Here is a 16,183-nt window from a genome sequence, read left to right as displayed (position 1 = left end):
ACGCAGATAGGGTAACCCGGCTACCCGGGTTACCCTGGCTGTGTTGTAAACAAGACGAAGAAAAAGAGACGAAATGTATGAGTGCTAGGGTAACCCGCTTGCTAGAGTAACCCTCTCTCCTTGTAAACAAGCCCTATTCAGGCTAATCTGAGTGATATTCAGTAGCTTTCAGTCTCACCGGGTGGAGCCTTTCGCTCCGATTATTCTGAATAACGCTCGATCAGGTTAGTTCTGTTTATGGTTAGCACTCGAAAATGGAGTTAAAACGATATGCGCTTTAAAAGTATGCAGCCTTCACCCATGGTCTGCAGTCTGTGTTTCAACCTCATTCTGCATTTTACCCCCGTAGTCCCCTACTGCCTGGTTTCAAAATGCCGCATGTTCTCGCAGAGATCATGAATTAAGGGTAGTGTCTTATCCTACTATTCAAAACAACTTTTTGCAACTGCTATCCTTTTCATTCTCATCGAATTTGCAGTTACGAGAGGTTACTAGCCGGCAACGTCATTCGTAAGAGCAAACGAAATACAAAAAGGCTTAAAATTGGACATTTTTTCGCGTGACTCATTATCCTCATTCTCATCAGAATGTGCTCTTAATTCATGATCAAGCTTAATTTCTGCGACATGTGGCATTCGATACCTCGAAGCTGCGTCGTCAGCATAGTGACTGAACTAATTACTTTGCCGTAGTTTCCCTGTTAGGATGATAGATAAGTTGAATTAACGATTTAAAGCCGTGCATTGTGACCCTCGCTCCATTGAGGAGTTTTTTGCGTGGGACTTATTATTCTAATTCTCATTAGAATGTGCTCTTAATTCATGATCAAGCGTGACTTCTCTGCGCGTGACTCATTATTCTAATTCTCACTAGAATGTGCTCATAATTCATGATCAAGCTTAATTTCTGCGACAACATGAGGCATTCGATACCCCGAAGCTGCGGCCTCGGCATAGTGACTGAACTAATTACTTTGCCGTAGTTTCCCTGTTAGGATGATAGATAAGCTGAATTAACTATTTAAAGCCGTGCATTGTGACTCTCGTTCCGTTGAGGACGTATCACCCCGTATCAGTTTTCTGAGAATCACTTATCCATGCCCTCTGCACACAAGATCGAGGCTACAATTCACACAATTGTCTGTGTACCATCAGGGAAGAAGCCGAATGGTTTACGTTCCTTGCATTGAAATCTCAGAAGCATTTCTCTGCGTCGCATCTTATTATGATATGTTCTTCGCCTACTGATTCGTTTAAATTAGTAAAATGGCTGCTAGCAGAACGAAAACCATCGAAGAAATCGACGATATATCGGAAATGTTTCCAGCGATGGCGGCCCTTGGTGTATCGTGTAAAGGACTAACAACATTGGATGAGATGAAAGCCAAAGTGAAAGAAGAATTAAATCCGTCAGAAGATAAGCCTAGCTGGACGGCAGGACAGGTAAGACTATTTTTAAAATGCTGTTTAGATCTATAAAAAACAAGAAGTGGTGAACTGTGTTTCGCAACAGCAACTGAAACAGTTTAGCAAGCTGTTTTAGACTGGCATCGGCAGCATTGGAAAAATTTGTAATAAAAAGGCTAAAACTGTTTAAAAGGCTTATTTGTATTTTGTATTCGTACCAAGACACATTGGTAAATACGAAGCGAATTCTAGTATATAAATATGTTTTTGTATATATTCACCAGTCACGATTAGATCGATAGATTGCAATTCCGGATTTTCTACAGATGTTTCTTACTGGCCATGCAAAGATTTGAGAAGCTAGTGGCTGAAATTTTTCCCTTTTAAAAACCATAAATCCCAAATGACTTTGTTACAAGCATACTGTTGTAGCCTTGTGTTTTTAAAATTCAAACATGGGATAAGCAGTATACCATAGTATACCAAGAAGTAAAACCCCCGGCCGCATTCGAATGTGTTAACTTTACGTGTAACGTCATTACGTTACGTTCGATCACGACGATTCAGAAATATGAATATAGATCATTTTCACTGTCACGCAATAGGAATTTAAATCGAAAACCTTTCAGTGGATAAACCCAAGAAATTGTGATGTTATAGGAGATGTATAAAGAAGACAGGTCTCCGAGTTTAAGATCTGTGCGTTTTCCCAAACCTTAAATATTCGTCGAAATGTTTTGAACAAATTTACAGCCCAGTGTGTTCACGTGACGTCATTAAATTCTCAAATCCAAAACTAAAGAGCCCATAAAGGTTTTATCCTCATCAGGTATAAGAGGTACTAAATTTGATTCTGTTTACAAATTTCCAGCTCAATTGCATTCTTCGCATTTTGAATTTCGGAGTTATTGCAGCGCGTGACATCAAGCTAATAAAGCTATGTCGAGAAATATAAACTGGCCTCGTGATTTTTAGCCATTTTAGGAGTTAACGTATTTGGAAAAGTGCTTGCGTAAATGTTTTTTTTGGTTAGGTTCAGATAATCAGTTGTCTATGTAGCCAAAGTAAGTTTCAGATGTTTACACTATTTTCCATGGCGGCTCCATACTAGGCTCTATAATTTTGCGCCGAACATTTCGACGAATAGCTCAACTTTGGGACAACGCACACGCCTTAAACTTAGAGGACTGTATTCTTTATTTATCGTCTACAATATCACACTTTCTTGACTTTATCCACTGAATGGTTTCTAATTTTAATTTTTATTGCGTGACAATTTACACATTCTATGTGGCGGCCGGAAAATAGTGAAAACATCTGGAACTTACTTTGGCTATCTAGGCGAGTGATTATCAGTACTGAAAAAAACAAGCATTTACATGAGCACTTTTCCTAACTTTAATTTGTAAATAGAGTAAAAATGTTTTTTTTTTTTGTTTTTTTTTTTTTGTTTTAATAAGAATATATTTTACAAGAATATCAAGAATGAAATTTGCGAAATTTTAAGAATATTTTAAGAATAAAAGAGACTGCTAGGAACGCCAGTATAGTCTTGGGCTAGAATACAAGCTCTGAGTGAAAGCATCGCAATCGGCCATTTTACCAGTTTCCTGTCAGTTACTCTCCACCGATCAATTCGAATACACGAAAAATTTATGAAAACGTTCACTGGCTATATAAGGTTAAAACTTTGGAGCTTTCGGCTGTCAGACTACAACCTTCGATGGATAAAAAATGGAAAAAATGACATATACAAATATATACAAAAATATGTGGGACTATAAAAAGAATATATTAAGAAGGAAAATATGTGTCAATAAACTTATTGTTCCGTCATGATTTATCGAAGCAGTGTGCCATGGTCCTAGCGTCTTACGAATACGTAAAGCACCTTAGTCAATCACTTGTGAATTTTTAAAGTCAAGGGAGTGATTTTAAGAGCAAGCTAGATCAATAAATCATGGAGATGACAATTCAAAGCCGCTCCCCGACCTCTCAATCTTCATTTTAAGTGTTTTCTTTTTGTACCTCCCAACTCAAAATGGAACAAACGGAGAAAATCTGCTTAACGCCGGCTAGCACACAAATTCACCACGGTTTCAACGTTCACCACCTGATCACGTGCGACTCGAAAGTTCAAGTTGTTGTTTCCCCAGGGAATTAGTAAGTTTTGACCCATGACACTTGACACATTCTCATCCAATCGGCAAACGCCGAGTTATTTAATTTGAGTTATTTTTCTATTTGTATCAGACGTTTCAAGTTTTATCGGAGGCTAGCAAGGCTGATGCGCACAAACGTGAAATTTTGTGTAAACTTTATGAGGAGGCAGCGGGGCTCTTTGATCAATTGAAAGATGACGTCATCGTGAAAACCCTCCAGGAAAGCTTGGATGACTTCAAGACAACCCTCGAAGAAAATCTCAAAAATATCAAACCGAGAGAACAGTATGTAGTTCTGGTTGCAGGTAAACAGCATTCAGTAATAGGTAACTGATAGCTCTACCATTGCCTATTGTGATTTTTATAATAAGTTAAATTACTCTCGCATTTTGATTGTTTCTTACTTATGATCTATTGGAGGACAGATGCATAGATGAAGTCGTTAACACTTTTTTTTCGTTTATTTGTTATATAGCACAAGTAGATTCCATGTTGCCGTGTGTCTGTTCGGTAATAGAGCACAGAAGACATAAAAATTTGGTAAGAAAATCCGTGACACACTTGTCTAATGGCCCGTGTGCCACTTTTTTTGTTTTTCCATATTTTCACGTCATCCGTGATCTATTACTGAACAGACAAACGGCAACGTGGAATCATCATGTTTATACGGAATATATGTATAACCTGAATGAAAAAAATTCCTATCAATTGCCGTTTCGTTAGTTAAAGATCATCACTTCTATGGTTGGTATGTTGTCTGACAAATAGACTTGGAATGCTTTCGGATTTGATAAGGTAATTGGAAATTTAGTCTTGTATTTAAGCCTTCGATTCCTAATTCGGTATCTAGATCAGCGAAACGTAACGTCATAATACACAACAAAGACAGATCATTCTTTTGAAACAGGTGAAACCAGTGCGGGCAAAAGCAGCATCATTAACTTAATTCTTGGAGAAGATCTTTTGCCATATTCAATTCTCAGCACAACCTCAACGATATGCGAACTGAAATATGGCAAGAAGCCTGGGATAGGGATACACTTTAAAGATGGCCCAGGAGAAAGTCGTGAGCCTATCTACAAAGAGCTTGGTCATTCCTCGGCGACTTATAAAGAGGAGATAAAAGGCTTTGTTAACTTAAAGGATGAGCGAGATAAAGGGTCTCCTTACAAGAAAATAGAGCTGTTTTGGCCACATCCGTTGTTCCAGGTAAAATTAAATTTCTGAAAGGAAATACTCGCACAAGATCCATTTTGAGACCAGTTTTTTTTTTTTTTTTTTTTTTTTTTTTTTTATCAAGTTTGTTAAACGTGCAGTAGTCAGAAAGATGTCGCGGTTGAGACGCAAATTGCTCGTCAACCGCTATTTAGCCCTATTCGGACCCTCTACTCTGGCATTCCTTGTTGAGTTTCGCAAATTCAGAAACTTATTCTGCTCATAGAGGCTCCTTCACACTTAGTGCAAACTCTTCAGGGGTTTCCGTAATCATCAGAATTTTTACCAAGTGAAGTGTTTGTCTTGCCTCAAACGTAACCTTACCCCAAACCAGCAGAGGACCAGAACCTGTCTTTTAGTAGGCTTCTCCCCCTTAACCGAATTGGAATGTTTGAACCTATAGCTGCAGAGGACATAGCTCTTAATTAGGATCATTAAGGCAAGCAAGCTTTATCATCTGGCTGGCAGCAGGGTGGCATGACAATGGTAAATACGCAGTAGGGTGATAATTTGTGTATTTCCAAACACTAATGTTTACTCCGTGTCCAATCATTTTTATTGCACGTGAATGTATGTGAGAAAATGCCTGTGATACAAGATTACTCTATTCAGACGAAGTGTGTTAAGCGAAGCCATGCACCGCGGCCGCGATTTTGGTCAAATACGACGAAACAAGTTAAAATCGGTTCCTATAGATTTTATACCGTAATAGCAGCAGCTTCTACGTTTGATACATATATCCTTCGCTTCTGGTTTTCCCAGTCAACTAACATAGTGTCGCTTTATCTAAAGGATATACATGGAGACGTTTTGGAAGCTATGAGGACCACAGTCCTCAACATTGACTTGAGATATGTTCGCAGCAAATGCGGATCGCTTCTTGTCCTGAGATTTTTTTCCTGGGGTGCTTCCGGAGCTATTATGAGAGTACACAATTCTAAATAATTTCATTTTCCATTGGAACATTCTTAGCGGGGGGGGGGGGGGGGGGGGGCTTATGAAGAAGTGCTTGTTTCTTCATCTAGGAAGGTGTGATAATTGTTGATAGTCCTGGAGTTGGAGAAAGCGACGCCATGACTGAATTTGTCCTCAGCTACCTGCCACACGCCTTTTGCTTCATTTATGTGATAAAAAGCGACAACGCTGGAGGAGTTCAGGAAGACAGGGTAAGGCGCCACACTTGACGATTGATATAGTTAAGAGAACTCATCACTTCTCGATCCAACTAGGTAGTGAATCCTGTCTAGTGTTGTGTACGCTAAGACGTCTCAGACGGGTTCATGATCCTCGTTAGTTCTCTTTATTCCCTCAAACTTTGCCAAAGTTTGCATCTTATAAAGCCTATCAAAATTTGATAAAAAAATTTCACCGTGCCGTTTTTGAATTATAAGCCCTTAGAGCTATAATTGAAGGTGTTTTTAGCAGGTCATACACTTTCTATGGTAACGTAATTTGTCGGGCATTCTCCCTTTTGTATTTTTATTTTCTTTTTAATTTTTTTAATGATTCAGTTTTTTTAATGATTGATGATGGAAGTACTAATTGATCACAAATAACAACAGCAATAACGACAACAGCTAAGCCCCTACGAATAGAGTATCTTGTCCCGCAACCGGGTAAAGGCTCGTATCCGCCATCCTTGCGCGGGGAAAGCAATGTTGCAAATTTGTGCACACGCGGAGTTAAGGTTCAGGTTCACATAAAGCGCAGAACCCAAGCGAGGTTTTATCTTTTTATACGTTTTGTATTGGGGACAACTAGTAACCGGCCTAAAGATATATGATGCAAGATGTTCCTCTGTCATCGCCGAGTGGACCTGAACATGTTATGGCAAATACACTACCTTGGGACCGCAGAAAGTGTGAAATGGTGGACAAATCTCGAGATTGGGGCTTATGGTTTATGGTTGGCCATTCGTTTCAAAATTACGACAGGGTATACGCGGGTTTTTCTGCCGCGTATACTTGTTTACATACGTTACGTATGGGCTTTAAGCTCATATATACGACCATTTAGATCGCGTATATACGCATTTTTAAAGGGCCACATATTTGCGTAAATTCAAGCGCGGGGATATGCGAAATAAATGCCCAAATATACGCGTCCTACAAGGACCCATATATACCCGTGCTAAAATGCGCGTATATGCGGGTCTCGTAAATTACGTTGTATATGTCAGCACGAAATGTGCCTTTTAAGAGAATGATTGTTCGTGTATGATAGCAATGAAAATTACTTTAACTAGACATCGTCAATATGGGGGCAGTGGCAAAATTCCTTGTCTTGGTCTATCTGCTATTTAATGTTTCTGGCTGCAGCTCTCCCGTGAATGAACTTCTAGAAACAGTTATGCGTCTTTTGAATGACTGTTCAAGATTTTATCCTAACGCTAAGAAAACGACGAAGCCGTGATAACAAGCGCCAAATGCGGCGTAGCCACGAGGAGCCTGGGGGGTTGTTGCTCGTTTTCGCGGTTTTGTCGCTTTGTGCGCTCGCGCTCAAATTGCTTAAAAATTTGCTAAACCGCCAAGCTAGCAGGCTAATCCTTTAGTTGACTCATTGGACAGAGGTACCAAGGCAAATGCTGAGAAGATACGGGCTCTAGAATCGCTGGTGAGACAAATGCAATATTTACTACTTAGATGGGAAATGTTTGCATTAAGAGCAGTTTCATGCACCTCAGTGTACTCCCATTAGGGCTTTGCCAACTGTATCAGCTTCTAATGGAAGAGTGGGTCCTACAGCCTATGATATATCAATACCTCAAGGGAAGTTTTAGGAAACAGACTGTGATTTTAGTGTACGTCCTTTTGGGTCTTCACCAGATAATTCATCTGGTTGGCTGTTATCATCAAATGTGTTCCTGACAGCTAGTATTTCCAGTATTACATATATCTTGTAAAATCACTGCGTTCACCCATATTGGTTGTGCGTACAGCATGGTTATTCCATGCCTCAACTAGGAGGTTTAACTGGTTGTTAATTCTGGAAAGAAATATGTAATACAAACAGAACAGATCGATTATGCTTGTCGATTCCAGGATGCCATTTTCTTCCATCTGGTAGAACAGAGTGTAGTAGAACTGACCGACTCCAATAAAGACCTCTCTCCAGAGAAACTCAATTCACAGGTTGTGTACAGACAACCCAGCAATTTTGCTTCCCCTATTAAATCCCCTGTGCCATAGCATAGCTCTTCCTACCTCTAAATTTTCATTCCCTTCGTCTGAACACACTCTAAGGGGCAATCCATAACTTTGCACAGCAGCTAAGAATAGAGCGAGCCCAGTCGCAGCAGAATTGTTTGTTGCACAACTTAAAGTCTAAAGCCCTGTCAAAATTACCATGTATTACGAACCTCCAACTGATAAGGCAGTGTAGTCCATCAATGTGCCAGAGAGAATTAGGTCCCCTGACGCTGTCAACACACCTTGTGATGGTATTGAACCACCTCAAATCAGACCCTGCTGGGTCAGTTTGGAAAAAAACTTTCTCTTACACGCTGACGCTGAACATTGATACTTTTACTTCGCAAATGACCCAGTATGATACTGATACCAGAATTGGAAAACCCACTTTAGTCTTATTTCTCGACTCATCAGGGTCAGGTTGTTCGAACGCCGGTTAACGCTAACCCAGGATTAAAAGTTAACCCAAATATAAATTTTTCTGTATAAGAATGTTTTCCACTGCTTATGCTTTGTGTAGTTTGAGATTACTCAAGTTCAAAACTGAGCTGCAAACATTTCCCGTCTATGCAGTAAGTATTGAATTTGTCTCACCAGCAATTCAAGAGGCAGAATTCTCTCAGCATTCGCTTGGGCACCTATGTCCTAAACGGTGAACAGAATCCAAAGCAACTTCACGACGAACGATCAAGTTCTCCGCCACGTTACGATTACCGTGAGGATAAAATCTTGAACAGTCATTCAAAAGACCCATAACTGTTTCTAGAAGTTCAGTCACTGGGGGAGCTGCAGTAACAAACATTAAATACCAGATAGACCAAGACAAGGCATTTCACCACTGCCGTCATATTGACGATTTCTAGTTAAAGTAATTTTCATTGCTTTCATACACGAACAGCCATACTCGTAAAAGGCACATTTCGTGCTGACATATACAACGTAATTTACGAGACCCGCATATACGCGCATTTTAGCACGCGTATATATGGGTCCTTGTAGGACGCGTATATTTGGGCATTTATTTCGCATATCCCCGCGCTTGAATTTACGCAAATATGTGGCCCTTTAAAAATGCGTATATACGCGATCTAAATGGTCGTATATATGAGCTTAAAGCTCATACGTAACGTATGTAAACAAGTATACGCGGCAGAAAAACCCGCGTATACCCTGTCGTAATTTTGAAACGAATGGCCAACCATAATGGTTGGGCTTCAACTTGAGGAACTGCCCATTACATATAGTTGTTTTCTTTTCAAGCTGACAAGCCCATAAACTGCTCTCGACCACTTTAACTCTCCAGAACCTCGGTCAGTATTAAATAAAATCATGTGTTTTGTATGGCTTAGTTGTAGAGAATGTTTCAACCTATTGTTTTATAACAAGGACCAAAGTAATCACTGTAGCCAATCTTCTGAATGGACAAAGACAATCAAGTGAAATAATCAAAAGGTGAAGCAAATTCATGTAACCTGCGCTCAGAGCGGAAAACTTGTGCCAGCAAGTCTTGATTGGTCTAAAGTTAAGTTCTGAGTGATTGCAAAAATGGCACTAGTCTTTTTAAACTAATCATTAACCGTAGGAATGCGCAACCAACTACTTTTGGCACTCAAGCGTCAACAACTCTGACAATTTATCAGGACCTCTGAAAGCTTCCAACAGATCGTGCTAATTTTTTTATTGTGCCTTTTAACAGCTTGGTTTGTTACTCAACCACGCCAAAAAGTTGAAGAAGGAAGCAAATCTGGACCTCAAGTTGTTCACGTCTTGTGCATTATTCGTTTGCAACATGTGGGATAAAATTCCTGCTAACAATGTTGAAGAAGTGAAGAAGACACAGATTGACAAACTCACCAAGAAGTTAAAAGGCCTCGATGAGCAGTCACAGATCATTTATTTGTCGTGCCAAAGAGCTCAGCTCGCTCAGACGTATGGTGTTATTACTGAGGACTTTGACCAGCTGTTAAGTGGTATAAGCAATCTTGTAGTCTCATCCATGCAGAGCAGCCTAGAAATTTATTCGAGGTAAGTAACACAGAGAGCTTAGAAAAAAGCTTGCTTCGAAGAAACGACTTTAGTCAATCGCAAGCAAGTATTGTTTAAAGATCCGTGAAAGGAGAAACTCGTGCAGCTTACAATCAGCCCTTACTGAAAGAAACAGAAAAAAGTAACATTTTCTGATCTGAATGAAATGGGGTTAATGAAGTGTGGATCAGAAAAATTTTCGCTAAAAATTCACCACAGCTAGGCGAAGTTTGTTTACTATTTAGCGTTACTATTTGCTGAAACGTCTACTCAAAAGATGCCGGTTGTCGCATAAATGACTCGGATACGTGGGTCGCTGGTAGTGAACTGATAAGTGAAAAACAGAATTCAGAACACGGACATCATCCAACATTACGTAAAATAGATCGATCGAGCAATTGTTAAGAGCTCTTCATGCATATGACTTGACAAGCATTTGTGTTCTTTGTCAGAAAGAAACTGTTCTCGGTGAACCAAACACGGCATTTCAGGCGTTTGCTATAGTATCGAACATTAAAATCATTGATTAAAGGAGAATCACAGATGTGATGTAACAATAGGCTTAAATTAGAACTCAAAATCTCGTCCTCTTCCACCTCAGCCGTGATTAATGGCATTCTATGTTTAATTAACCTATTGTTACTGACTTGTTCATATTTGCAGTTGGCTGGAGAATCTGCTGTCTAAGGCCTCTCATCAAGTCAGAGTACTGTTGAAATCAGCGACCATGTCACGCCAGGAAACAGAGAAGAGAATGAAAAGAGTAATGGATAGGATGGTAGAATTGGAAAGTTCACAGGATCGTATTTTTGACGAGCTCAGTGAATACCAGTTACAGGTGATAAAAGAGATTCTTGAAAAACTTGCGAACTACTTTAAATCAGCGGAAACTTCCGAAAGATTCAGCAAGTGGTCTCCTACTCAAGTGCCCCAAGCTGGTGAGACGTGGGCGAAAACTAAGAGCGAAGTGTTGAAGTGCATTTCAGAAAGAGCCCAAAAGTTTGTTCAGGAATGGGAAGATCAGGAAAATCATTTTGCTAAAGGCGAGGTTTCGCTTCTCAAGTATTGTACTGAAAAGTATGATATCATGGAGGACGAAATCCGAAAAGTGGAAGAAGTTGTTCTTTGTGACGAAACTGAGCAAGAACGTCCAACGCATGAGCCCTCTACACCGCCAAGATCTCTAAAGAAGTCGTCCAAAACGTCCACAGATGTCACCACTTCAGTATGGTTTCGTCAAGGTCTGGCCTCGGTCGTAATTGGTGCGCCGTTCATTGGCAATCTTACGCAAAAATTCAAGCAGAACGTCCAATACAGAAAGAAGCTTCAGAGTTACATCAATGATCCACTCCCTTACATGGGAAAGAGGTCTAAGAAGTGTCTTAAAATCATTGCCAGTGAGGACAGGCTGCTTCCGTTCATAACCGGACAGTTAGGAGATGCAGTCCAATTCCTCACAGAGATCAAGACAAAGATACCACGACTGAGAGAAGGCGATAAAAAGTTATATCATCAGCTGCTCACCGAGTCTAGGTGCAAACTCGAAACCCAGGAGATTTACCAACCGGTCAGTCTGCAGTTGGAGAATTTAAAACGAGACATTACAGTGTTCAACATCAAAGAGATCAGGAAATCCGATTTCTCAATGGGAGAGTTGAAGTGGAGCGAAGACGAGAAATCATTCATTGGAAGAGGAACCTTCTCGACCGTGTACTGTGGAGTTCTTTCTCGCAAAGGGAAACCAGAAATTAAGGTGGCACTCAAGGTGTACAGCAATCCTTTAGAAAGTCACAACGTGTGGCATTTTATTGACGAGGAAAGGGCGCTAAGGTATGTTTTCCCAGATAATTTTTTTTGTGTGTGTGGATATTTATTTTTCTTTGAAAAATAGTTCAGTTCATGTCACGCACAGACCCAATTAATGTCAGAAAACGGCTTTGTAGTTATTTGAGGCATTTCCTCGACCGGTCTCCTCCTCTCTACTTGCATTTTAAAGCAACCAAATCATTTTAAGGGGATTATGGCAATTTTCTTTCAGTCTGGAGAAAGGTAATTCGTAAGTCATCACCATTTGCACAATATCAATTAAGCTTTATTACTGTCTGCTTGTCAAAGATAACGGATCTTCCAGAGAAAAATAATGCAGATACGATATTTCCTGATCGCAGGTAGCGACTATTTTAAATAAAGTTCAACTTTGTATCGAAATAGCTTATTTCTATATATGTCATCTTTCTCTCAGAGAATTGCGTCACCCAAACATTGTAGAGTTCTTTGGAACCAATCTTCAACAGTCATTGTCTGGAACCAAAGTCATGGTCATCTTAGAGCTCTGTGAGTGCTCCCTTAAAACTCACATCATGTCTCATCCTGAGAATGCCCCTGCGCGCTCAGAAGACGCAGCTGTAAGGACAAATGTACTGCTCTGGGCTATCCAAATTCTTGATGCGTTGTGCTATGTTCATGACCAAACATTTGTCCACCGAGACCTAAAACTGGACAATTTATTGGTAAGTAAAACTCTCGCCCATGACTCGCGTAGCCCTTGGAAAATTCTACCCCATATAGATAGTTGACTCAACCCAAATCTGAAATTAGCCAATCAGAAGCCGTGTCCACTGTCCTGATATCCTGTAATCATGTAATCTTCTGAATATCGCCTGATGTCGTTTGTCCTCTGGGCAATGTTCATTTTCCTACCGCGGATGCAAATTAAGGAATAATCTCTCCGCCGTCTACTGTTGCGCTTCTAAGTTGGAAAAATCTGCATGGGAAAAATTTTGATTTTATTTAATTTTAATTATTTCTATATAGCTCCAGTGTATTGTAGTTCTAGTACATTTTTGGCTTTTCTGCATTTTTGTATTTTTTTTGTATTTTTTTTTTTTTTGTTAATTTATAATTTTGTAGTGAAATTTTGTGACTGAAAAGCCCAGATTGGGGGTTACAATAAACGTATTTATTTTTTTATGTTTATGTTTGTGCACTGACCTGATATGGCCATACGATATCACAGTCACTTGGCCGAAACTGGGCGCACGATAAATACCTAATTTTACCTTTTTCAACACCGTTTGGTCTCGCCATGGGTATATGCAGCCGAAGCTTACCAACAAGTTTTGAAAGCTTATTTGTTTCAATTTGCACTTCAAATATATATCGAGCCATCTGCCGTCGGTCGATGCCTGGGACAGTGTTTCGCTGCATTCAGGGCTTTGATAATATATTGAGATATCCGTGTAAGATGTAAAATATCCTTGCACGAGTCACCGGCGTGCCAGCAAACGTATTTGAGCTAGTATACCAGTGTTTTTCTCCAGACGTTTTCGGTTATGAGATTGTTAAAACGTTTTCGTTGCACTTAGCGCTTGGTTAATAGCGGAGATATATATATATATATATATATATATATATATATATATATATATATATATATATATATATATATATATATATATATATAATTTGGTAGCAATATACCAGCTGCTACTCGGAGTGAAATTACAAGCATAACGGTGGCATATCGATAGGGGAACTACACTGACTCCCCCGTTGTCTTTGTTGCTTTATCAAGTTGACAGATAAGAATCAAGTGAAACTGACCGATGTTGGCGTAGCGAAGCGTGAAAGAGATATATCAGGTACATTCTGCGGTACTCAACTTTACCTTGCACCCGAAGTCTTGGATTGCCATGTCTACGACAGCAAGGCTGACATGTATAGTTTTGGCATCATACTTTGGGAAATGTGGTATGCCATGACAGCATTTCATGTCGACCTGGTGAGCCGATCTCAGTTGCAGCTTTTGAATGATATAAGAGGGGGACTGCGCCCTAGCCAGATAGACGGCACACACCAACCTTGGGGATTGTGGAGTTGTGTAATGGCGGCGTGTTGGGTCAAGGAGCCACAGCACCGGCTAACTGCTAAGGAGAGCTGGATAGCGCTTGATAAATTGCAAAGGCTTCTAAAGGAAAAGCATACCAACGACATGGGCACCAGTGCATCACCACTTCATTCTTCATCAGAAACGACGCTCCACAGTTCCCCTGCACATGAATTACCTGCTGCTGAGTCAAACGCTGCCCCTTCAAGGCCACGACCAGTCCCAAAACCACGCGTAGCCTCCAAGCCACAACCAGCCGCGAAGCCACGACCAGCACCAAGACGAAATACGCCACGGCAAGCGTCTGTAACATTTTCTGCTGCGACGGAAGACGGAAATGTACATTTTCAACTCAGTGAAAAAACAGAACAGTAAATTGGCAATTTTTTGTAATAATGCTGACCGAAACAGTGTTTTAAAATTTCTTTTAACAGAATGCTATTGAGATACAAACGGCATTTCCAACACGTAGATATATTAAATGTTTATAAAGTAGTTGTTACCTTGACTTCAGATCTACAGATTACACAGGCGCATTTCCTCTCCCCATATGAGCGTCAGGTTTTCTAGGTGTGTGCCGCCATCATCGGAATTCAGGCACAAAAAGTTGTAAGCGTAACTTTGGTCGGTTTTTTGCTCTTATTTCAATTGTACACCAAGTTTTTATGGGAACATATTGTTCTTTCGTTGCAGCGTATAGTTCAGATATCCAGATGTTTGGTTTTGTAAATTAATTGGTATTGACGTAAATGAGTGCGAGTTATTGGCTTGGCTCAGAGTAGTTGGCCACTACACAAGCTATCAGTAAACTTTAGAGATCTTGGATCTCAACTACCGGGTAAAATATTAAGTCATTTCTTAGCCGACAGTTTATGTTCAGAAGAATGTTCGGCCATCGCGTAAAGACTTTCTTAGCGTCAGAGAAACGCGATGTAATCTTAGAGGTAATGGCGTTGATTTATGTGCGCCTTAATTTAACCTAAACTTAATGAAGATGTCATTTACTTACATCAATACGAAGCTAGCTCTGGAACAGTCTGCCTTCAAATGTGAAACACGGCCCTCGATGTTACCCATTTTAAGAGTAAACTAAGAACAATAGACCTTTAATTTTTTGTTCATTTTGTTCCACCGTTATTTTGTTAGGATTTTAAACTTCACTGTATATATTTAATTCTTCGTGTTGACGTTTTAGTTAATTAATTAGATGTGAATCAGATAATAGGAAATTTTTAATATTTTAGATTTTATAACTTGTAAATTACGTAAATCTTTGTATTTTAGGAATACACGTAGGTATTTTGAACGAGCTTGTACACCTCTTAGACGTGACGTGTCTAAATAAAGTATTGTTTTGAATTGTATTGTAAGGAGTAGGTAAAGGTAATGGAGTATTAAAAATGAGTTTAAAAAAGTTCTTGAAATTGCAACAAGAGAGCGCTGCTGGGGTGGATCCAGGGGTGGTTCGGGTGATTCGGTCGAACCCCTAAAGGAGATGAAAAATTCCTTAAATGCGTGCTGTTTTTGGATCTTTCCACCAGAACCTTTGAAGGCAATCATCGCTACAAATATTATATTTAATCTTCTGAAAAAAAAAAAAAAGACTTACTTGAAAAAAGCAAAAATAATATTGATGGACGTGAGTCAGTTTCCTGAATCTAAAATCCGTTTTATTTAAGTACTTCCTTTTTTTATTTGTCTATTTGGTAAAATAACACGTGATTCATGCTCCTGTCAAATTCTACATGGCACCAAAAGTGACAGTTTTTCTTTCGAGAGATGTCACAGGTTAGGCGTCGTGGCTTAGGCCAGAAGATTAGCCTCTTTGTGTCCTTTGTTAATTAGCTCATCAGTGAGTTGTGCAATCGTCACAAAGATTTCCACTACCAGCGCGCACGAAAGCCCAAGGAAAACGACTTTTCTCAAGTCAGTTCAGTCAGTGTTTACTTTGAAGTCTGTCAGAGTTATGTTGAAAAGACAACAGCAAGTAAATCGTACGTTTTTTCGGACCGCTAGTACGTACGTCATCAGGAAGTTAGGCATTACTGTAAATATCTAAGCGTAGTAGAGATGATTTCAAAGATATTAAAGAACCAACAATCATCCCTCAAAATGCTGGAAATTACGTTTTCGAGAACCTAAATGAGTCTCCGAGGGGTGGGGAAGTGGGGGTGAAGCATGCCTCGGATCCCTTAATAGAAGTTTCCACCTTAGGTGAACAGTTCTATGGGTGGCGAATGGTCCTTCAAAAACTCTGGATCTCGTAAAATTTTAGGCGAATTTCACGGGTCTCGCAGTCTC

At 39.8% G+C, this 16,183-nt stretch overlaps 1 protein-coding gene and 1 pseudogene across 2 annotated transcripts; one reads left to right on the top strand and one right to left on the bottom strand.

Annotated features, from left to right (window-relative positions):
- Positions 1-1,022: 1,022 nt before the first annotated feature.
- LOC110046991 (uncharacterized) lies at positions 1,023-15,246 on the top strand. Of its 2 annotated transcripts, none has more exons than XM_089293862.1 (8): positions 1,023-1,442; positions 3,660-3,873; positions 4,458-4,777; positions 5,809-5,949; positions 9,668-9,996; positions 10,660-11,826; positions 12,239-12,506; positions 13,571-15,246. In XM_089293862.1, exons 1-8 carry the CDS (start codon positions 1,266-1,268, stop codon positions 14,255-14,257), a joined length of 3,303 nt encoding a protein of 1,100 aa, XP_089149988.1. In that variant the 5' UTR covers positions 1,023-1,265; the 3' UTR covers positions 14,258-15,246. The 2 variants fall into 2 exon arrangements, with proteins under 2 accessions (XP_089149988.1, XP_089149989.1); XM_089293863.1 differs by having other exon boundaries at positions 1,025-1,442; positions 4,476-4,777.
- Positions 7,579-8,819, bottom strand: LOC149108700 (uncharacterized; annotated as a pseudogene).
- Positions 15,247-16,183: the final 937 nt, after the last annotated feature.

Source organism: Orbicella faveolata, unplaced genomic scaffold (assembly GCF_042242905.1).
Source record: "Orbicella faveolata isolate gen_17 unplaced genomic scaffold, um_ofav_v1 contig_25, whole genome shotgun sequence".
NCBI classification, from domain to species: Eukaryota; Metazoa; Cnidaria; class Anthozoa; order Scleractinia; family Merulinidae; genus Orbicella; species Orbicella faveolata.
This window is presented reverse-complemented; position numbering and strand designations above follow the sequence as displayed.